Source organism: Falco naumanni, chromosome 13 (genome assembly GCF_017639655.2).
Source record: "Falco naumanni isolate bFalNau1 chromosome 13, bFalNau1.pat, whole genome shotgun sequence".
In the NCBI taxonomy this organism is placed as follows: domain Eukaryota; kingdom Metazoa; phylum Chordata; class Aves; order Falconiformes; family Falconidae; genus Falco; species Falco naumanni.
In genome coordinates this window covers 24,591,417-24,615,361 of record NC_054066.1, presented here as the reverse complement: position 1 = coordinate 24,615,361, position 23,945 = coordinate 24,591,417, and the positions used below count along the sequence as shown (strand labels likewise).

Sequence of the window (23,945 nt, the reverse complement as noted above, 5' to 3'; positions counted from 1 at the left end):
AAACCACGGGTGGCTAAACCTGCATGCCCGTCTTCCAGAAGCCATTTATCAATTAGCACTTGGGAGAGCACTGCAGGGCACGTGCACTGGCAACGTGTCGAGCGGCGGGCAGCCAAGTCACTGCCAGTTTTGGAAGAAATGAACGCGGTGGATTTCAGTTGTTTCAGGTACAAGTGAAATAACTTCTTAAGGGCCTTGCTGAGGAAGTAGAAGTTGAAATGGTCAGATAACCAATGCTTCAGTAACTTCCTGTTAAGTGGATGCGTGCGATATGCCAGCGCTACCCACCTGCAGCCTGGGGACAAGTGTCTGCATCTCAAAATGATCAAAAATTTGTACTGTCACCTTAATAGAACACAGGCTCGCACAGCTGCAGACACTGAGTGAAACTGTTTCACTTTGTCTGCACTGAACAACTCCGAATCTTCTGAGAAAGTAGCGTGAAGAAAGAGATCTTGGAGCTGTTCAGGGGTGAAGGAGAGGACTGCATGGCCCATCACTGTAATTAGCATTTCCTACAAATAGTCCCCAAGTACCTGTGACTTACTTTGGAATGAGATAATGAGAGAAGTGATTACAATATGCCAGTAATAGTAGAATTGTGAGTGGGCTGTCCTGACAAACACTTCCAGTCCAAAGGGAGACAAGCACACAGGTATTTGGCCACATTTGGCTCTTTATCAGAACACCTTTACATAAGATATTTCAAAGTTGTTCTTACCGATTTTGACTTTTAACTACCAGAGACTAGAGTGACCTTATGGGAACCAGCATATACATATATATTCAGTGGAAAGTTATTTAACAACTCTATAAAAATATCCTTCCTGCAATAAAATTTCACAGTGGTCTCACTGATATTTTTCCCAGTGTTTTATGTACCCAATATAATTATCTGATTATTTTCTTAGCAAGAAAATATGATTATTCCTAACTTTTTTTGGAATTAAATAATTACTGGTAAAACATGAATGAGTATTTAACGCAGATCGGTATTTAGCAGAGATGTTACACCCAAGTATGCTCTGCTCTGGCATGGATACGATAACCTCAGCTCACTTGTGGTGTTCTGGGATCCTTAAACAAAGGCAGCTCTTTCTCTAGCAAGAAATAATTAAAAATTACTCTTTGACAAACTTCCATATTTCTTTATCTGTAGAAACATTAACAGCACCGGTGGGGTTCTTGTGACTATTAGCAATTTTCAAATAGCAAAAGTACCTTCGTAGCAGTGTCATGGGGGGAGCATTTGCTTTCACCTGCTGTATATCATATAGCAGATTTTTCTGGGGTTTTTAAAATACATTCATTTTATAGGAGATATTTTTTTACTCATTTAAGCCTGTTTCAGTTTCTGTTTGAAATAATACCGGATGGTGTTCACAGAGTGTCATACAGCATAAAGGGCAGATAAAGAAAAATTGAGGAGGCTCCTCAATCAACTTTTAAATTACACTTTAACCAGGACTTGCCCTCCTTGTGTTAGATCAGGAGAAGGGCTGGCAGAAGCACCTGCCTTATGCAAACATCAGATATAGACAATGTAAACATTAACTGAGGAAATGTGGAAAATAGACCTGCCTGGCGTAGCCCCTCATTTTCCTTCCTACAACCACCTGCAGTTCTCTCTGTGGCACTTGGCTGCAAGAGCCTTGCAGAGCTGCTCTCCCGCTCCTCTGAGCATATAGTTCCTTTCTAACAGGGTCACAAGGACAGCAAAGTAATATTCAAACCTCACAGTTGGCACCTAAAGCACCGGGCAACAAAGAAACATCCTCTTCCAGCTGCAGTTGTTTTACTGGCAGCCGTTGGAAGTCCCTGTCAGAATCCCTCTTGGATTTGTTAGCAGATTGATTTCAAGAGAGCCCAGTTTACAGAGTAAACCCTTCCCGTCTTCCTGCTGCTGTGTCCTGCCCTTGCCCTCCCTCATGCAGTTGCTGAGCTGCTTACCCTGTGCTATCCCTGTGCCACAGATTACATACTCCAGCCGCAAACCTAAGCAATTTACAAAAAAAAAACCAAAACCAACCAAAACCAAAAAAAACCCTCAAGCCACCTAAAAACCGCCTGGAGGAAAAATACCACAGTGGAAAAGTTAAGTATCAGTAACTACTGTTCTCCCTGGAAATGCCACAGTGAGGACAGAAAACCGGCTTCCCCATCGCTGGGTGTTCCAGAGTCTGAATGAGCTCTTGGTCCCTGTGGGCCTGACTGTGGATCATAGAATAACAGAATCAATTAGATTGGAAAAGACCTTTGAGGTTATCAAGTCCAACTGTTAACCCAGGACCACCAAGCCCTTGACTTACTGATGAAGGGGGAGCTGAGTCCTTTTAACTTCCAGATTCACTTCCCTCTTTTACTCCTCCTCCTCCTCAGGTTAGTGCCTGAAGAGAGAAGGAGAGCAGGGCCATCTCGAGCTGAAAACACCAGTAGGACGGGCTCAAAAATCCTGGCTGTGAAATAAAGCAAAGCAAAGCAGAGCAGGCAGAGGATGCTACGAGCTAGCGGTATCCCTGGTGTGGCTTTATCCATGCCAGGCCAAACGAGGAATGCCAAAGCCAGCCACCAACTCCTGCATGAGGCATGCTGCAGCGCACAGTTTTAGATCAACTTTTTGGATGAGAAACTTTTATACATATAGATCCTATACATACTACTATGAGTTCTAGAAAGCTTGTATTTGCCTTATTTCCTTGTATTTGAGTCTAAATTCTGCATGGAGTTGCACTGGGATAAATGCAGAGTAGATTCACACATTGGTAACATCACAAGAACAAGGCAGGAGACAGACTCTGTGGGTAATTCCTCCGCTCACGCTGGGTGGCCAGGAAGACGCGTCCCAGCAGGGGATCCCGAGGGACTGCTGTCCCCAGGTCCCCAGGCTGCACCTCCTGCCCATCGGCCTCGCTGTTCACCTCCTCCCTGTTGTGGGAAGGGAGGGCTGTATCACTTACTGCTGGGCTGACATTTCATCCAACTACTTCTCATACATTTTTAAAACCAAACCTAGAAACGTTGGAATCATCCAAGTTTGAACAAAATTTTTGGTTAGACTTTCTGGTAAAAATAGCATTTCTCAAACATTTTCCAATATGCAGCTCCTTAGTGGTTTTAACATAAGACCTACTGTTCAGCATTTAGAATGGAGATTATTGCTAGGGTTACCTTTTCTTTCAAATTAGCCAACTCTTGTTAGGAACTACAGCCTGTTCTGTGAAAGTCTCCACCTACTTGCCAACACAGCCATGCGACAGATGCGTTGACTTTTAAATACAGAAGATACAGGTCAGTTCTGTTAGGGACCTTTAGAGAAAGAGTGGTGATGGTTAACTGTATTGAGTGAGGCTGACCCCCAGCTCACTCCAGAGGATTCCTCAGGCTACCTGGGCATTTTATCTAATGAAAAAGGTTGACTGATTTGAGTCTTAACCTCTCTGATTAATCCCCCTCTGTAAAGTCAGAATAACACAGTAGATCTTTACCTGCTTTACCACTATGCTGTAAGGGTATGTAAGCTGATGTTTGCAAAACACTTAGATGTAAGACGCGGGACACTCACTTCCAACAAACTTTTGTAAGTCACAGGCACTTAACTGCTGAGCATGATTTATTATTGATTCTAATCAAATACTTCAAAGGGAGTTGGAGAGTGGTATGAAACGGTCCCAGGCTCTGCTGCACACCGACACGGCACTGCAGCTTTTTCACTTAGAGCAGAAGGACGAAACAATCCTATCAGTGTGAGTGAACTGAGACTGAAGCAGCTGCTGAATGTTTTCAATAGACTTCCTGGTAATGGCTGGTACAATTTTATTAAGGCTTTTCATTTTATTTAATAAAACATTGGATGATTTTATTTGTAATACAGCAACAGGTGCAGGAAAACAAAAGGAACATTTACTTTTTGTGTCCACAAAGAGTCCATTACTTACTGGCTGACACAGCAGGCACTCGTTTTGCCATGCATTTTTGTGGTTTGTATTTTTTTTTTTAATGTGAAAATAATGATCACTCAGAAACATACTTGGTTTATAATAAAAGACTTTTGAGAGAGGAATTAGTTTAGAGTTAGTAACAGCTTTAGGCAAATGGTTTCAGTGCAAGTTAAAGTAAAGACAGCGCTATCTACTCAGTAAACACAGATCATGCTTTAGATATAGATCAAAGCATACTCTACAGGTGGTAACCACCATTAATCCTCATCATGTAAAACATAAACCAAACACAGAAAAGGCTAAGCTTATGATCCCATAAAGTACTCCGTAGCCTGGATCCAGTAAAGGATATCAGTGCTTATGAGGCCCTCTGGCAGTTTACCTTTACTAGTCAGTAAATGAAACGCAGAGAAGAGTCCCGGGTGACTCTCACTAGCCTTAACAGTAAATTCTTATTTTCTCTTTCTGGCATATGAATCTTCCACTAATAATTAAGAAAAGCTGTTTGTTGGGAATAAGAAGATGTAGTTTTGAATTCTTCAGACTGAGGGTGGGACTGAAATTACACTTCACTGCTTTTTAGCTTCCTTTTAAATAGAAGTGCCACTATAGAATTTGTTTAAAATTGAAATCTACCAGGAGGCAGCAATATTCTAAAAGGTTACAGAAGATTACTCACTCTGTGTTGCTCACAAACAACAAAAGAATGACAGTAGCATCACCCCTTGCACCCCATGTTGGCTTCAGTCTTAACAATTTTACTTTCTTGTCACAGTGACCAGTGAGCCATGTATCAGATCTTATAAACTGCTGGTTCATACAACACAGTTTTCAGAGCCTTGCTCTTCCCATCTTTCTTCTAGTTCCCTGAAAAATTCTTTGTGTTGAAGACAAGCCAATAGAAAAATAAAAAATAAAAATACCCCTGCATCATCATCATCATGAGCACCAGGAAAGGTTACACCTTGTACGGTGAAAGCATGCTGCAGTTACAGAAATCAAGGAAACGCTACTACAAGGCTGACATCAACTACATGCTGCATGTACTAGATTTTCATTGAACAAGCAGTGTTACAGTTCTGTAACAAGATGCCTTCGAATTAAAATTACAATGGAAATAGTTTTTTCTCAACAAGAACTTCCTATGAACAAACCTGTTACTTTTAAGATGAGCACCTCAAATGATGCAAATCAAGATCCAAATGCACATAATCTGTGCTTTTAAAAGATTCCTGAAACGTAAATGGAAACATCTTGTAAATGGGACACTGGTCAAGTATTTTATTGAAAATTTAAAGTCTTCATAAACACCATACTGTTTTTTTCTGAGACATGCAGCCTTTCAGGAACAGCAACTGCACAACTGCTTGCTCATCAGCCATTGCAAAACTCCAGTTGCTGATCCCATGCTGACAAGGCATAAAATCTAATAGGGCATTAAACATGCTCAGCCAGGCAACACCCAGTTAAAGGTATACCCAGGCAAAAGGGAAGGATACAGGCGAGGCTGTGTCAGATTGGCACTCGTCTCTACATACAAATACATTCCAGAGACAATGTTCTGCGCTCGCCGCAGCCCTCTGCCAGCTCTGCTCACGGCTGTTATGTCCATTTGTCTCCAAACTGAGCCATGCCCAGCTCCTGGCTGCTCAGGATATTGATTTCTCATAACAATTTTCCCAGGAGGTTACCTTGCAGCGTATAGCTTTCCCCACACATGACATCAAACTGCATAAATATGCATTTGATCTCCCTGTCTTGCTCCCACGTGGCTTGAGGTGCCCAAAATGTCAAGGTAAGATTTCTTGAAATACACAGAGGTGGGGTTTAAACTTATTCCTTCTGCTCAACTGAATGAAGGGGCAGATTACAACTAGCTTTTGAAGCACAACACGTCCCAAGCAGGAAAAACTGGGGAAAAGTAAAAGATTCTGTTCTAACTACACACAAAGCACCCCCTAGAATCCTTCAAGTAATGGTAAAGAAGTTGCATTTGCTATCTACACCTACCCCTGTCTGAAGGGAACTGTCTGAAGGCCCTAAATCAGGCAGCACTGAGGATGAAGCAGAAGGAACATGCAGAAACTCTCCTACTCCCCACTGGTCTTTGTAAGTGACTTCAAAAGCCGCAGTGAACCGTGGGGCCGCGGTGCTGAGCTTCGTCACAGAAGGGAGAAGGTATAGAAACCAATCCCCACTCTATGAGGACACAAACTTTGTTCAGTCACTCTGTTTCTTTCAGAAACTGAACAAATTAGATTTGAAGTTAGAGTTGGAGTACTTGTTCCTTTCCCCTTTGTCTTAAAGTCCTACCCTTACAATTAACAGAACCCAAAATATGAGCCACCAGCAGCAGGACACAGTCTTGAAAGCAGAAGGAAGCACCTATGCAAATATCTTCTGACTACAGGGGACACAGAAGGACAACCTCATCATCTGAAGAAAACACAAACAGCTTTTGCAAGAGGTTTGATGTATCATTACATGCACCCTTCTCCTGGACGAGGCGGTCTCCTGTCTTATTTTCACATTCAGCTGCCTGCATGCAAATATAAATTAATTCCTTAAACCTTTCTATTGCTGCACATGAATATAAATGCAGCCTCTTTAATCAAGCAGGATGGGCTCGAGCCATTATTAACAGGGTATGGTATTTGTCAAGTACCTGCAAGTTTTCCTGCGAAGCTGCAAGCGGAGTTGATGCTAAAGAAGTCCTGCCCTTATCCCGTACTCGATGTAAGCAGCTTCTAGCGCAGCAGGGCATCCCATCTTGCGGTATCATTTCTCTGACAAACAGGAAGATGAGATGTGGCAATCAGGAGCAGAAAAGAATCACCTGAGAGCAATCAGTAAGTAGTAAGCAAACTTTCAAACAACTGCCACAGAGGGCCTTGGTGGAGGGAAAGGGAAGCCAAGTGTCTCAGCATTAAGTCAGGATGTAACTTGGGCGGCACAGTGCTCCTACGGGCCATGCTGAGGAGCCTGCTCGAAAGGCTCGCTGAGCATGGAGCTGACGTACTGTGCTGCATGCTCTGGAAGCCACATGCTCATCAGGATTTTTATCTGCAGAAAAAATGTCTGAACTGTCCCCATTCCCTCCTGGTTGTTCATTTCTACCAACCAGGTATCTCCCCACATAGGCCAGTACAGTAGTTTCTGCAGTCGTAAAGACAGACATGATCAGAAACAAAAACATCAGAAAGATACCATAAAAACAATTCATTAGCTACCACTGGGAAAATCACTTCTGTTGCTTTACTTGGGATTGGAACTAAGAAGAAAATTTGTGAGATCATCACCACTCAGATACTTCTGAGTGGGTCCACACCATGGACTGGGTGCTCAGAATGTACAATACCCATCTCAGGTGTAAACATTTTCTCATTACATTGCAACTTGTCTAACAGACCTAGTAAGTACTGTTTGGGTAAGAAAATATTGCCAGTGTGAATGCTGCCTCAGATTACTTTAAGCTCTCACATTTTTTCAGAATATATTACCGATCATCAACAAACCCAAAAATCTCCCAAAGGGTTTAGCTCTCCTCATTAGGTCCCAGAGTTCTGCCCAAGTTTCAGGCAATCTGATCTGCAGGAATTATCTAAAAGATTTCATTTATTCTTGCCAGTACCTAATTTTTGGGAAAGGAAGGATGTTAGACACTACCTTTTCCCAGATCATCTAGAGACTCACACTAGCAACTCCTGCTCAGTAAGCTAGTTCAGATGAGCATCCTGTGGAGGCAGAGGAGTGGCCGTCCTGGGCACAGGGCAGGTGCTGCAGCATGGAAGTCACAGGCTTCCAAGCCTCTCATTACATTTAATGCTGAATTACCAAAAACATAAAAGGGAAAAAATAAAGATGTCATAGTATTACAGCTACATTGTGTACATGCAGTGATCAGGAAACCACTGCCAATTAACTTAAGAAGCACCGTCCGGGTCCCTCAGCAAGCCATTCCTCCGGTGGGATGTGCAGCTGTCCTACACATGCCAGTAAATGGGAATTAAAACAACAAATGGAAAACTAAATTAGTACTTTGATCTGGAAGAGGTGAAGTACTGTTACCGTGAATCTTTAAATTTTATTAAGTAGATTGCTACAGGATGGCCAAGCTGAAAAGCCAACCCACTTATAAGGTTTTATATTTATTTCCAGGATTACCTGTTTTAATTCATCATTATTTTTAAACAAATAATGGGTATTTGCTAACCTCTCTCCTAAACTTTTTGTAATTATTGAGAATCTCTGAGGAAGAATTGAGAGACCCACTTGTGAAAAATCTTTTTGCCAGGGTAGCATTCACAGTCAATATTTATTTATAGCCCTTTAACTGTATCATTACCAGAATGCAGTTGCCAGTTAAATATTAAGTTCCCTTGTGGAAGAGACTAAATACACAGTATTGAGGGGTTTTTACAATCTTGTGTTGTATTTCAAAACCAGAAGCGTTCTACAAAACCATTACATGATGTTAAAAGTTTGAACTGTGTTGCAAATACACCACTAGCTGACTCCTGGAGTACTGATTCGATGGCTTAATCAAGGATAAAAGCAGAGCTATGCCGAAGAAGGTGAACTGTCTCATGTTTAGAGGCATGCTGCGTTCGGTACGGCAGTACGGAAGGGTAACGTCCATGTGGAAGCCTCAAAATCCAGGGAATTGTGCATTGACCGTGCCCCAAGGGAAGCCAGGCACTTCCCCACGGAGGGCTCCGTGGGCAGGGACAGGAGATCGGTGCTGAGAGCTCTTCCACCTGTCAGACCAGAAAAGAAACAGAAATTGAGTTTTTCCAGTTTTTCTGCTGGGTGGTTGCAGGGCCATCGCTGGGAGGGGACCGGCATCCCCGCTCCTGCCCCAACACCTCTGTGTCTGCGACCGGCGCGTGTTCCCCAGCGGGGCCGAGTCCCAGAGCCAGCGCGGGGGGCGAGCGCACGCCGGGGGGCACACACCGGCCTCCGCACGGCACGGCCGCACGCCCACCGCCGTGCCCGGCACCGGAGGCCACGGCCCCTGCCCCGAGAGCCGCGGCCCCTGCCGCCGAGCCGCCCTCAGCCCCCGCAGCCTTTCGCCCCCTGTGCCACACGGTTACCACAGAAAGCGGCCACCCGCCCCCTGTGTGCTGGCTTCGGTGGCCCCGGAGGGCCGCGCCGCCCGGCCCTCGCCGCTCCGGTGACCCGCGGCGCCCCGCTCCCCCCGGCCCGCGCCGCCCCCAGCGCTTTTCCTCAGGGCGGCCCCGGCCCCGAGAGGCAGGGCCGGCCGCAGCCCGCAGGCGGCGGGAGCCGAGCGGCCGGGTGCGTGCGGTGCGGTGCGGAGCGGGCAGGCCCCACCCGACGGCGCGGCGAGCCCAGCCCAGCCCGTCCCTTCCCGCCCCACCCCGGCCGCTCCCCGCGCGATGCGCAGGGGCGGAGATGGCCGCCGCCTGAGGGGGCCGCCGCCTGGGGCGGGAGGCCGGGGCCGGTCCCCGCGGTACAGGCCGAGGAGGAGCGCGGAGGGGGCGGCGGCAGCAGCAGGTGGGTTCCCGGGCGAGGAGGGGCCGGCCCGGGCGGGAGCCCGGCGCCGCGGCCGCTGCCGTCCCCTCAGAGCCGCCCCCCGGCCGGTGCGGAGGAGCCCGCGGGGCGGCCCGGGACCCGGCGGCGGCGCGGGCTGGGGGGGAGCGGGCGGCCACCCCCGTGCTCGGCCACGGCCGCCGCCCCGAGGCAGCAGCGGCCCGACCTGCTGCGGGGCTCTCGCCCTGCGGCCCCAGCGCTCCTGCGGGGCTGGGTGACGGGCCGCCCCGTGCGAGCCGGCCGGGCCTGCAGGCTGCCCGTCCCGGCGCGCCCCCGGCAGCGTGCGGTGCCGGCCGCGGCGCGCAGCCCCGAGGCTGCTGTGCTGTAACAGGCTCTAGCAGGCGAAAGGTACGTGCGCGGGTGAAGGCGAAGCAGCGAGCCCGGGTGGGCCGGTGGCCGAGTTCCGTGGACACATCTCAGGGCGCGCTGCCAAGCGTTTCCAGTTGTTCCAAGCTGGTTTTTCAGGAGATGCCGACTCAAACGCTCGCTAGCCCCCGCAAGCTGGTAACAGCGCGGTGTGGGTGCCTGTTTAAGTACAAGTGAATCACTGTTACCAGAGCTCCCGAGAGGCGGTTCCGTTGTACGGCTGCCTTGGCTCCTCAGCTTTTCTCTGCTGAAGCATCCTGCTCCTTTAGGAAAGGGAGAAGAAAGCAGGTACATCTTCACCTAGTGTGTCCCGCTGACACACATGAAGCCATCCCGTGTGCATTTTCCTCAGCAGTTAGCACATGGAGAACAGTTCCTGTAAGGCTTCGGATTGCCTTGCTGTTCCAGGATTTTAGCACCGAAAAGGGATGAGTTGGGTTGATGTTTCTAATGCTTACAGGACGTTTCTGCAGTCTCAGTTCCATATAGGTTCTTTGAGCATAATGAACTGTGAGGCCAAAATGTGAAATCTTGTATGATTTCTGTCCTCTGTCCTTGTCTAATTTCTTCAAAATATGTAGGAGCTCTGAAGCATCCCTCCCTCAGCCCAGCTGGACAGAAAGACGCCCATACTTTCTAAAGGAAAGGAACACAGTCAGCCTTTCCTTAGGAAAAAGTAACTTCAATATCTATGTTGACTTTTTAACTCTCGGGAATGTAGTTTGAAGAACATAAATTGTCAAGAAGTGCCTAAATCCTAATGATGTGTTGGTGAAGCTGTTTACTCTTGATTAAGGAGCCTGGAAAATTCAGGTGTAAATTGAGTACTTGCTATGATGGAGAATTAACTAATTGATAGAGGTACCCAGAAATAAATTGTTACAAACTTTTTTTTTTTTTCCTTCTTTTCAGATATGAAGCACTGTGCCCTGTGATACCTACTTTGCTGGTCCTCACTATCGGAGGATGGCTGCCATACTCTGTGAAAATTGTTCTGGTCAGTACCACTACACCCAGGTCAACCAGTCTTTTGAAATCAGCTGCATGTTGCTCCTGATTGTACTTGGGAAAGTGTTCCTTGATTTCTTCATGTTGCAAGTTAAGCAAAAAAATGTGAAAACTAGTTTTTTGGGATACTTTTGCATTTCACTAGCACTTCTTGATTTCGTACTGCTGATGAGTATATCTTTCATTTTCTGTTTTGAGGACTTTGCCCTCTGGGGTGTGCGCTTTACGAAGTACCACATTTGCCTGTTCACTCAGATAATTTCTCTTACTTACAGTATTTTGCATTACCCGGTGTATCTTGTGGCCGGTCTGGATTATTACATGACTGTAGCCCAAACCTCTCGATTTCCTAAAAGAGGTCAAAGATTACTTTATGTATTTGCTGTGGTTGTTATATGGATTTCAGGGTTCTTTTGTATTCTAAAAGTTCCCGCTATCTATGAAGAACTAGAAATTCAGAACCATTTTTCCCCTTATCAGTGCCCTCTCTATACCAGCATGCAGAGCTACTCAGTCTCATGTGCCACGGTGCTGCTGATAGCCATGGCTCTTCTGGCTTGTTGGAAGCAAGTTGTAACCATGCTGCTGTCTGTCAGGGTAGTTTCCTTTGCCGGTCAGCCTGTTCTGATGTTCCCCTGTGTGTCTAACAACAACGGCACTTGCTCTAAGTGGCAGCTCCTGACCAGACTCCTCATCTGTTTTCTTGGCACTTGGGCACCTTTAGTTCTTCTTCAAATTATCATTTTGTTTCTCGGTGCTCGGATTCCAGCCTACATGGAGATGAACGTCCCTTGGCTGTACTTCATCAACAGCTTTCTCATTGCAGTAGCATACTGGTGTCGATGTCACGATGTTGAACTGACAGAGGAGATGTGGTCTACAGATCCATTTGTCAGCTGGAAATTCTGCTTTATGCCATTTAACAATGAAAACACAGAGCCAGCCGATAGGCCTGGCACAGTAATTGTGGTCTGTTAATGAGCTGCTGACTGAAAAGACTGCAAATAAGTCCTGTGCGACAGCAGTGTGTAGTTTGGCGTTCGGTGGCTGTGTCCTTACAGATGATCATCTGTAGGAATGGAAACATCTCCAGAGCTACAACCCTTGGAAAAAAGTCCAGCGTCCACCGGTATTGTAATGACTGTTGCACCAGAGCATGGGACATGGCCCACTTCCACGCTGGTTTCCAGTGGGCAGAAAGCACCTGCCAGCTCAGAGCATTTAAGTTGAAAGTATGGGTTTACCAAAAGAGCGCTACTTATATATGTTTTCAGTTAAACCCTATGTTTATGACTAGAATTTTATACTTCCTTTAAAGGGAACAATCTCAGGTTTTATAGTACAAAATGCAATAAAGTCTTCTTCAAAGCTGGAGCCCTTTTTATCAGTTATGCACACGTGTTCACAAACTGTCAAAAGTTCAAACAACTTGTGTGGTTTTTTAAAGTGTATTTTCTTGTTAAAAGTGTGACTTTCTTGTCAGTTTGATTTCGGTGAAGTGTTGTTGTCTGTTTAACAGGAAATAAATTGGTTTAGTTAATGTAAAGCTACAACTCCTACAGAAATACAAACTTTGCTTAGGTAGTACAAAAATAGTGCAAGATGTGAAACTTCCACAACTACAGGGAAGGTGGTGATGTTTCATTATTTCTTTGCTACTGCTCCTCTAATGTATGTATGTACATATTAAAAAATAAATAAGTCTGAGAAAGAAGCAACAAGGTTAGTTGCTATACTTAAATACATACCCAAGGTTAAAGAATGGCTTAAATTACAATATAATTTATTTTGAAGACAAAATTACCTTAAAATTAAAACAGTTCAAATTTAAAGTGGGACAACTTCAGCAGGGGAAGAATTTTTCAGGTTTCTAGCAAAAATGCTCTCTTAATTTTCAAATTCTGACTGTTTTATGAAGGTCTCGATTTATTTCTGTAGAAGAGAAATAAATGATACGCAACCAAGGCAGACAAATGGAAGTAGCATTTATTTCTGAAGCACTGAACTCACAATACAATGTTGTACTGAAATAGAAACTATGTAAGTAAATGACGCTGTAGGTTGGTTAATCATTCACCCAGACCCACAGGGAACAATGGTATCACACAAGAATACTCATTAAGAAAAAATCTGCAGATAACAAAAGGTGCAATTACAAGCAAGTTTAAGCAGCATAGTATAAGGTGCTTTGTTTTAGCATTTGTATGATGAATTTATCCATTGACAGATTAAAGAAATTTCACTTCTACAGATCATAACAAATGAGAGAATCTAAAATTCATTCACATGCTAGTTGGTAATAGGAAAGTGCTTTTTCAAAAAATGATTCACAAAGTGAAGATCCTATTTTTACATAATTCAGTGTGTGCTCTTCAACTGTAAAATTTAATTTTTGGGTTATAATTTACATTATTACATATCAATTATAGACATAGATTTAATTGCAGAATTTAATGCTACGTGGGCTAAAATTTCTTATAAAAGAATATTCCAGTATATCACTTCATAAGAATACACAATCACATCTCAATCATATATTTATCTTACATTTCTGCAATATATCAAAGTCCAATTGTCATTCTGATTTATTACTTCACCCCACATAGTGCTTCTTTCACCTACAGTCTGGTGTATTTCTCTGAGGTTTCGGTGATGTAATCAAAAGGACATGAGCATTTTTAAGCAATAGAAAAGGGTTGGGGGGAAATGTGTTAAAAAGGCCATCAAAAGGACAGTAAATGATCAAAAACTGAATTTTTAAACTAGTGCAATAAGAGGAGGCAATGCTTAGCAACATTGTTGGAAGTGTTTGGCACCACAAATTATTTTATCCTTTATGCTGGAAAATGTAATTGGAGGAAATTCTATCTCCATGTTAAAAGTAGGAAAGCACATACAACGTTAACTTGACAAACAACCTTGAGCAATCACTCCCTGCTCTCTCCAGTTGTTACTCGGGTTATTTAGCGCTTCAGATGCTATAGGATAAACCATGTCTACACACATTTTTTTGACACAGCGTGTCTTCAGGTTTTATATAAACTGGATACCCACTGAAATGGGGTTGACAAAATATTTACAAAACCTAATGCCATTTAAAAACCAGCAGATACCTCAAATACAGTAATGCACCAGGCATTTCAGAAGATCATGAAATAACTGACCCCTACGGACTTGGCAGGCAAGGGAAATTTCCTAATTTAAAATTCATTTAACACCTGATAAAGACAAAGTTATTTTCAAGTACATTTCAGATGCTTCTGTTTTTCGTGGTTAGTCTCACCCTGCCGATTCATTAACATATACAGAACCAGAACTGCAACAAATTGGGTAAGGCTGCTGATGCATTTTATTTATCAGTGTGGTTCAGCTCCTCAACCTGTAATTAAAGTTTGCACAACCCCATCTATCCTAACGTGGCAGAGTTCCCGTAGTCACTGCAGCGCTTCTAAACCTATTTTAAGTTTTGAAATTTTTTATTTTTTACAGGGAAGCCACAACATGCAGTCAAGGCAAGTATTAATGTACTGATGTGACATCACTGCATTACCATGAAATTTGTCCTTCCATACTCTTGGGGGAAAGATGCCAAACAGGATCAACCTTCAGGCTGTCACTACACCCACTGAATAGGCAACAGCGGCATTACAGGTCTTGACACAGCATCTCACTGCGGTGTCTGAGCCTGCTAAGAAACTATTTAAAACACAGTAGTAGTAGCTCTTTGTAAGCCCACCTTTGTCCTTGACTTTTTCTGGCGGGAGATACCAGTTGTGAAGTGATCCTTATCCTATTACCCTCCTAACGACTAAGGCTTTTCCTCTGCATTTTCTTATTATCTGGTGCTTCTGGGAAGCCCTAACAGTGAACCCCGAGCCCAGCCGTGTAACCATCAGCTGCCGCCCTGCAGAACAGGATTACCAGTTCTGCACTGCCAGACAGCAAGAGGAGAGAAGCTATACTAGGAAATTTCTGAAATAATCTGAACTACAGACAACCATTGCTGTATCTATCTCCTCTGTACACGGCTTCTTGTGCTGTGCCAGCAGCTAACGGCCTTATACCATTCAAATACTTTACAGTCTTTAATTCTTATAGGATTATTTGATATTAATGGTAACAGCGGATACAGCATTAACCCTTTATGAGAAACTTCTGCACTTTCCTCGTATAACAAATCCCTTAAAATTCAACATTGATTTTGAAGAGATATGCTACATCTTTTCAACTCTCAACAGAAGTATTTGGCACTCATTAACAAAACCCTTCATTCTTTACACACATCTCTCCTGATCAGTACTGCTTTGCTAATGCTGTAACACAGAGACTGCTCGAAAAGGAAGCTGGGTGTGCAGAATTATCTCCTTGTTCTTTCCAGCGCCAACTTTGCAGAAAGCTGCCAAAGGATGGCAACACCCTGGCTGCTGATACACCAGCCAGGTGGTGGAGGACAACACAAATCTTCCCACAGGTTGACCGGACTTCACCCACGAAGCAGATGTGCCTCATAAATCAATTACACTTGTGCTTCCAGCCTAATCCCATCATCAGCAAGGATGCCCTGATTTAGTACCTATGAACAATACTATAAGCCTTTCAACACCCCCATGTAACAATACAGTGCTTTTTATGCACAATTATAATGCTCCTTAAGTGTTACGTATTGCACTGAAATGATACTTATGATCACTATTCTATGAATGTACAATTGTGCTCAAATCATAATTCTTTCTAGATGGAAAAAAATCTCTTCAGATCTTTTTCTTAGCTTCTTACTGTACGCAGTCATTTTGGATAATTCAGCAGGAAGCTAATACATGCTAGAAGTCTAAAATTTTTTAACTTGAAATCTATGCACAACACTTGACTCCCAGAACTGTGCTTCGGGAAAGTTAGATCAATAATTACAAAAAATAGACTATAAGCTTACTATGTACCTTCAGTTACAAACACATTCATATCTCTGAACTGTGTTTTTTCCTTCCACTTAGCTTGAAGGGATCAGTAAATGCGCACTACCCTTCATGTGAATGAGCAGGTGTAAGTTTTACCGTAGAGGTTACACAAACCTACACAGCAGCGGAGGATGAGGGCCTTGAATACACGTGGAAGTACTGACCATGAGACCAAGGGGACAAGCAGGACACAAAATGCTCCAGCCAACACAGTGGATGCCCAACAGGGCATAAAGCCCATTTAGAAATCTATATGGAGGAGGAGATGGCAGGTGATAGAGCTCCTCTGAAGTTAGGACGATAGTAAAACCAAATCAGCCAGATCCACACAGACCAGGGTAATGTGGGCTAACTGCTTCTGCATCCAGCCTGCACCCCAGGCTCTCACTGCAGGGTACAGGCTGCCCGTCAGCTCCCGTTACGTTAGGGACAGCTTTTTGAAAAAGCAGACATAGCATCTACACAGCAGGCACTTATCCGTACCATAATCACCATCTCTTTTTTTACACATCACTATCTGCAAAGCCATCCAGTGGATGTTAACTACATAGAACCAATAGGGTCTAAACAAATCCTTGTGACTAAAGGAAAATTCCTTTAAAATTAACTTAATTTAGGCTTAACTTAAATGAACTAAGCATTAAACGAGTTTACATTTCTTTCTTGTCACAGTATTTCCCGTCTGAAACTACAGCTCACTGTGCAAGAGTGACTTAAAAATTAATTCACTATGAGCAATTATTAACACCTTACATTGGAATTATGCATTTATAGCTCTGTTCACACCTATTACATGCAGTATTCAACAGAAACTTATATTTTAAACAACATACTTTAAAATATAAGTTTCTCTCCATCTCTAATAAAGTAATTTGGGTGAATGTTAAAAAAAGTATCCTAGATTGATTTTTCTGCAGAGTCATTATCTGCAGCCTAGAACAACTGCTGAGTCAAAGTCCGGTTACCGAGTGACAACTGTATTTCTACATATATGCTAACAGGACATTTCTATGCGATACTGGTAAGAAAATAACCCTGAAAGCTTTTATACAGATGTGTAATTTTAATATGAATAGTCTCAATACAATCAGAACTACTCATGTGATAAATTATGTGGATGTCTAATTATTTGCAAAACCAGGACTGACAACACAGCTGTCATTGAGTTCTTCGATCACTCAGAGCTATACATTTGCCAATGTGTAAGAAATAGCTGTAAATTTCTGCATTGAGACTGGGATATTTAAAATGAGAACAGTCATCTGAAATAGGCATTAGCTCTAACTGGTATGCCAGGCAGCGACACACTACACCCAGCAAAGTCTCACGACATGAACATCCATTCTGACTACCGTTAAATGGTTTTATACCTGAACGTTTCCCTACAGCCAAGACCAAGGTAAAGAAGTGATGGAAAAGCTACCATGAACCTCAAATACTTGTTTCCATCCTGTTCCTTTACTCTTGCTGCCACATCTGCAGTTATGATGGACTCCATCTGCTCTATGCAAAAGACTGGATTCCCACTTGTGAATTGTCAAAAAAAGTTAGCGGGGAAAAGGCTGTTTTCACAGGAAAGAAATGAGGTAATAGATGCTTGCAGGACATAAACTTTCTATTTGATACCTCATTGACACAGATCTAGCAAAGGTTTTACCCTCCGTCAAGAACTTAATTTCTGGAATAAAATAGGATGGATTAATGGTTAATGAATGGATTTACAATGCAGTCTGTTTAAAAACCCTTCAAACATTCTCTGGTGATCCAAGAGAACTGGCAGTTTAACTTGACAAAATGGTTATTTTTTATTCTCTATATAAGCAAGGTGATAAAGGCTTTACAAATGTGCCAAATGTGAGGCAACACAGGGTGGCTGGGAGAAGTTAGCACTTTGCTGGCAATGCTTGTTTTTGAACAAGGAGCAGCCTTAGAGCTCCCAGAGCATTTCAGTCAGCGGAGGCGGCTGGGCTTCCTCGCTGGAGTTCTCCGATTCTGCTGAAAACCACCACATACCGAGTGCTATGAGCCAGATTAAGCAGGGGAGTCTGCATACCCATTTTGACCATTCAGGTGCATTTCTTTAAAACCCCAAATAAACTCTGAAGCAGAGACAAGTGTAACAGTTGTAATTCTATTGGAAGAAGCCTCGACAGTCACATTCAGCCCAGTGCTCTGCAAAAGGGTTTTGCCCTGAGCTAATGCTGCAGCTTGCATTAAGGAGTAAGGTAGGATGGAGACTAGTGGAGAAAAAGGAAGGGAAAAAGCCATCCAACATAATTCCCTCTTAAGCTAAGGTCCTGTATTCCTTTCAAAAGGAACTGAAATATTGCAGGGATTACCATGACAGGTAGCCCACAACAGCAGCAGTCTGAATACAGAAAACAAAACCCCAGGAAATAAAGCTAATGAAAAGGATTTCCTGTACACACATCTAGTGGGAACAAGTGTTAAAACAATAGTCAGTTCAAATCTGCAATGCTTCCTTTTTTTGCAAGAGGTTCTAGCTTAATTTGTGGGGAAAGCCATGGGAAATAGTAGTATGAGCCTTGGAAAACCTCACTGATCTGAACAGAAACAAATGATTGGTATGCAAAATGGTTCTGGAGGAATACTACTCTCAGTATTATATTGCTTTTCTGAGTAAATTCAAAAGCTTCTGAAGTAGACTTCAGTCCCACTTGGAAGTTTTCCAGCCCATTTTCACATACAGGTGTGATCTTTATTTTTTTTTTTTTTAAATCGATTTTACTGACACAGCTATACTAGCAAACACTCCAATACACGTGCATTTCTATCAGTATAGGGTAGTATAGCTGTGTCTGCTTTTAAGCTCCTGCTTAATGCCAAAATCAGTGAAGGAGAAAAAAGCATTTCAATATACATAAGGCCCACATTCTTAGTTGCTGCATTCATGAATATTTAAAGCATAACTCACTATCTGCGGCTCCCCCAAAACCACAGAAAACGTAGCGTACCAGAAGAACCAGAACAGACGTGCATTAACCAGGTCTACCCTGAGCTTCTGGCATCTGTCAGTGGTTACGTCTGAGGTGTGTATATCAACACTAGCTGTAGAAGGTCTCCTGAAAGCTGTCTAATAAAGCAAAATTCAAACAGCCGTGAAATTCTGATGCATGTAACAACACTGTGATTAACTGCAGGTCTAAATAAGACTTGTAAGTCCACATTTTCAAATACGCCTTAAGCCATTATCAAATCACATTTATGCATACCTACTTTTTACATTGCCAAAGAACAGTACAATCAGAAGACAGATTAAAAATTAGCGTGAAATTTTCGTATAAAAATAATAAAACTTTAAGACAAAAGCCAAAGGATAAATATCTAAGATATCTTTAGTCTTCAATTAGCTCATCAAAACAGAATGTATACTTTAGAACATATGTTACAGATATGCTACAGGTGTATCTTACAGAAATGCTACAAATGGGAACCTACTGTCTCCATCATTTGACCATCTTTCAGATGAACATTGCCAAACGTTGAACCTTCACCTAAGAAGTTTATTTTACAACAGTAACTGAAGAGAGAAAAAACAAATTAGAAAGTGCTTAGCAACTTCCCTCCAAAATAAACCCAGACATCAATTAATTATCTAAAGCCTTTGGTGCCATTTGGATAAGGGCCCTCACCACATACTAGCACGTAACAGCAACGGGTTGTCCTAACTCGGAGCTTCAGTGGTTAATAAAAATATTATTAACATCTGCTATTAGTAAGCTTAAACAGTTATAATTAAAAACAATGATTCTAACGTTGATCTCTGGAAGATAACAGTAGAAAGTCTGTTAGTAGAAACAAAGCAATAGTCTAAAGGAAAATGAAGCACAGATTTTTTCTGTAATCTAAATTTACTCTTTAAGGTCATCAGTTAAATAATATACATATTAATCTACCTGTCATAAACCTTCCTTTCAGCCAGTGTATGTGCATTAACTCCTTTTGATCTAGGTCAGCAGTTCTCAAACTTTAGATCAGTTCCTCTTCAGGAATGCTTTACAGCCCCCCTGAATATCTCCCTACACAATCATTTATTATGCATTCATTTGCATAAAATACAAAATACATTATTTGCAGACACATACACATATTTAATTCAAATATACACAACAACTCTATCAGCACACATGCCCTTCTTTCCCTATACAAGAGCTTAGGGATCTAGGCCTGTACATAAGGGGAGCGGAGCTGCAAAAGGGAGGGAACAGAAGGTACAAAACACATTCGTGAACATCTGTACCCAGGTGACGGGGAAGCAAAGGCTGAGAAGGTGCTTCTGCCTCCGAGCCCAGGCAGCTTCCGAGAGCGTCAGTAACTGGGGAAACACATCTTTGTTCCACACAGAGTGTGAGAGAGGGAAGACTGAGGGAGACTAAAAGTCCACCAAGTGGGTTTGCAGCATCCAAGTCAAAATCTCCTGCCAGAGGGACAAAGCAGGCCCCTAGAGATTTCACCCAGAGTTACCTAGCAGTGGCACTCCTCCTGCCGACCCGCAGCTCCAGGGTCCCTCACTGCAGCAGCAGCTGCTCCTACACCGAGCTCTGAAGGGACTTCATCGAGCAACTCACCGTGCTCCTTCCTCAGACTACTGCAAGCCCAGCTCATGCTGGCCAGTGGACAAGTAAAAGGTGCTTGGAAGCTTCCAGTGAGACAATGGGAATGCGCTACAGGGAAAGACAAGTTACAAGAGGTATTAAGAAAAAGAGCATCTGAGCTATGCTATCCCTTCTCTACCTCCAGCCTTTAAAGTCTGCTTGTCTCAATGTGAGCTAGTTCTGGCCGCAGTTTTCAGCCCCTCATGCCTAGGCATTTGGGAACCTGAACCCCGAGTGTTCTCACACCTTCCCAGGATCCACTCTGAACCCCCATTTGAGAACTGCTGGTCTAGTTTAACTAGCAGCATGCAAAACGACAAACCTAACATCTTAATGCCCTCTCAGTGCATAGCAGCATACAAAGAGTAAAGTAACATGTGCTTCAGTTACCTCTGGCAAGAGTGTCATGCCATTGCATTTCAGTAGCCTGATGAGGAGGATTTTGACAAGACATCTACATGGTTTATAGTATTTCCAGACTTCAAGAAAATACTACAGTGGCAGAGATGAGGGTAAGCCTACACAAGGAAAACCAGCTGCCAACCTACCCCTTACAAACAATTTGCTCAGGACTAAAAGAAACTCAGACAGCACAACTAAATGCATAGCATTTTACTGTTATTAGTGCTTCCACAGGGTCCGTGGACACTTCTGTTATTTCAGTCCAAAAACTGCTGTATGTGGGAAAAATCGTTCAGAATACAGCAACACAATTTAAATGGTGTTTAGACTGGGTTGGGTGCTGGGATGTTAAACTTATAAGAAAGTACATGTTGGGGAATATTTAGCCTATCACAGCATATTTCACTTCATGTTTTTCCATGAACTCCCACTTCAACTCAAAGTATTATTCAGACTTTACCATGAACTTATGAATTGTGGAAACTACAGAGGACTACCTGGTATAATCAAAGGAACATTTTTAAGTCTTTATGTGGGGAAAACCCCATATATTTAACAAAACTTCACAGTAACTCTCATGCCACAGGAAGATGTTGGCATATTACTGTTGGTTCTGTCACTGAGAAACTGTTGTTTAAACCTTCACGTTCCCCCCCTAGGATTCTTTCAATGAATTGATACGTGCACAGATCTTCAATGCAGGTCCAAGCTTAATATTCATTGCACTCATAAGGTGATCCTCCTTCAACAAAAGGAGAGCTTGCCCATCTATTTCTTGTGCTCTAAATTCATCCGCAATATCTTGACAACCTACAAGGCAACAGAAAAAAGAATTATTGGGTTAGAAACGTGCATTCTTAGATGCTGTGACTGTCCATGCTAGAGCTTTTCAGCGACACAATGTCTAATGCTCGTCCCTTTAGCTTGTAGAACCTAAGGTATATGCAACAGTTCAATATTACAATGGGAACTTCTGAGATAATCTGAAAGTAATTTTTATATGGCCTCTAATTACACTGTAATTATTGCAGAATTACTCACTGGAAATTTCAAGTCCTAGCAAAGACAGCTTTCTCATTTCAGTACAAGGAACAACAGCCATGACCTCATAATTGGAAGAGACTTGCAAAATATCACTGAAATAGCAATCAAGAGAGCGCATAATTCAAGTGGGTCCTTTCCGGCAATAAAAATATATGCATGTTATACTGCTAGGTACAGCTCAGTGAGAAAATTCACATAACTACAATTTCCAAAAGGTGTTACTTTCATCTGTATGTTACCACCACTGGGTTAAGCAAACAGAATTGTGATTTATGGGCTTTAGCATAACTATCTCACAAAGACATTTATCATCAGTTGAGTGAATATGCTATACACAGCAGTAATTCACTTCATAAGTGCAACTTTAAAATAGCTGGATTTTATTTTTTTTTAAATTATAAACTCTTTTTCTGAACATGAAATAACGTGGTCTGGGGTTATGGACGCCTACAACATAAGAACAAAATGACTCTTCATGGGTTGGACTGTCCCAAGTAACTGAAGAACACTGTGGAAACAAAAGGTTCCTCAAAAGATGTTCTAGACATCTGTTAAGCAGAAACGGTCAGTTATGCCTGGCTGTACGGCAGTCCTGTTACATGGACAAATGTCTTCTAAAAAGATGAGTAAGAGCACTCATTGCCAGTTGTCTATTTGAAGCTTCTTTCCCCATGGCTACGTTTTTTGTAATTTTTAAATACATTTATGTTCTCAATCCAGTGGTCTCTCCATCTGTCCCACAGCCTTTCAGACACACTGTAACTTGTGCTCCACTTTCCATTCCTGCATTCAATTATTCCTCAGTCAAGCCTATTTTTTGGCATTTTTGTATTTTCCCCTGTTCTAAAAGTACATTATTACAGAGATATGAAAATCCTGTGAAGAACTCCTTTTCCACCCAGATGAGAGCAACTGACTAATTTCACGTCCTCTTGTGTGTTCAGATTTAAATTCTATAAAGACGAGTCTAATTTCCTGATGGATTTACAAATGTGTAAGAGACAAATAGAAAGGAAACATGGAAGGAAATACCAACATCCAAACCTTAATTAGTTTGGATTATTACTGTGTAGTGGTTGTAACATTCAAGGTTGGAAAAGGTTAGCTTTTCACAAAGAATAAAGCACGATTTTTTTTCCCTAATGATTTGTTAAACAGACTGCACACAACAATTACCTGCCATTTTATTAAGGAAAGGGAAAAAATAAAAGATAATTTGAAAAGAGAAAGGTCTTACTATGGAATGTTATTGTAGTCTCTGGCTACACCTCTCAACCTTTGTAGTTTAGGCTACAACTGTATAAACTACAATCCCAAAAGTAAAACAGTTGCTCTGTAGCAGTTGGGTAACTTTTAATTTGAACAAAGGACTATTTTCCATAGCATTTAAAACAACGCCAAGTTCTTGGGCATTATTTATTGTAACAAGTAATTAAGAGTGGTATCTTTTGGAGAAAAAGAAAAATCATTTTGTTAAAAACAGTATTTATATAGCCACTAAAGTCATTAAAATGTTTTAGTGCTTGTGCATATTCCATAACATTTACTTTTAATACTTCTGGTAAAGTGATGTAGTAGCACAGCCCAGCTACAAACTGTACCGCAATCAAGACGAGAACATTCTTCAGGGGCTCAGAGTTGTCAGAGAGCTCCTGGAACGGTGCTTACAATTCCAGTACCAAGTGAAGACAAAGCTGTCAGTAACATCAAGAAAAATCTTAAGACAACTGACCATTCTCAGGAGGATCTAACGTCATCATAAAGGTTCTTATTTACACGTTGACAACAGACAAAACATCTGTAAATCAAGTACTAAGTCATTCTGTGAAAGGCATCACTGTACGTCTGACCTGAGACCTGACCACGGTGATTGTCAGACCACAGCATCTACAAATAATGTGAGAGATCAAGAGAAGTTTTTACATTTAGGAACAAAAGCGGTCCTGTTAAAATAGGTAATTGCTGGTTGTTTTCTTTAAGTAGGACATGAAACATTTCCATGCAACTTCTCCAAAAATACCTTTTCTCAAAGTCATTTTGGAAAAGCAAAGGATGGAAGTTGAATA

The 23,945-nt window shown here is 42.5% G+C and overlaps 2 protein-coding genes and 1 long non-coding RNA gene across 13 annotated transcripts in view; 1 reads left to right on the top strand and 2 right to left on the bottom strand.

The window, feature by feature from the left end:
• Positions 1-3,767: 3,767 nt before the first annotated feature.
• LOC121096573 lies at positions 3,768-9,175 on the bottom strand. Of its 3 annotated transcripts, XR_005830594.1 has the most exons (4): positions 9,032-9,175; positions 7,605-8,695; positions 6,604-6,724; positions 3,768-6,477 (listed from the first exon to the last, which is right to left on the bottom strand). It is a non-coding gene; the product is annotated as an uncharacterized LOC121096573 (long non-coding RNA). The 3 variants fall into 3 exon arrangements; XR_005830593.1 differs by lacking the exon at positions 3,768-6,477 and having other exon boundaries at positions 6,520-6,724; positions 9,032-9,153; XR_005830595.1 differs by lacking the exon at positions 3,768-6,477 and having other exon boundaries at positions 6,520-6,724; positions 7,632-8,695; positions 9,032-9,153.
• A 156-nt stretch (positions 9,176-9,331) lies between these two features.
• On the top strand, positions 9,332-12,236 carry GPR160 (G protein-coupled receptor 160). 5 transcript variants are annotated; one of them, XM_040612638.1, is made up of 3 exons: positions 9,367-9,452; positions 10,436-10,667; positions 10,767-12,236. In XM_040612638.1, exon 3 carries the CDS (start codon positions 10,821-10,823, stop codon positions 11,838-11,840), a length of 1,020 nt encoding a protein of 339 aa, XP_040468572.1. In that variant the 5' UTR covers positions 9,367-9,452; positions 10,436-10,667; positions 10,767-10,820; the 3' UTR covers positions 11,841-12,236. The 5 variants fall into 5 exon arrangements, with proteins under 5 accessions (XP_040468571.1, XP_040468572.1, XP_040468574.1 ...); XM_040612640.1 differs by lacking the exon at positions 9,367-9,452 and adding an exon at positions 9,599-10,142; XM_040612637.1 differs by lacking the exon at positions 10,436-10,667 and having other exon boundaries at positions 9,332-9,452.
• Positions 12,237-12,830: 594 nt separating this feature from the next.
• The window catches only part of PHC3 (polyhomeotic homolog 3), a 38,374-nt gene continuing 27,259 nt past the window's right edge, over positions 12,831-23,945 (bottom strand). For 4 of the 5 annotated variants that reach the window (XM_040612632.1, XM_040612633.1, XM_040612634.1 and 1 more), the window contains one exon: positions 12,831-21,645. In XM_040612632.1, coding sequence (XP_040468566.1) covers positions 21,491-21,645 — 155 coding nt within the window. In that variant the 3' untranslated portion in view covers positions 12,831-21,490. The remainder of the gene's footprint in view (positions 21,646-23,945) is intronic. The other variant, XR_005830591.1, reaches the window with a different exon arrangement.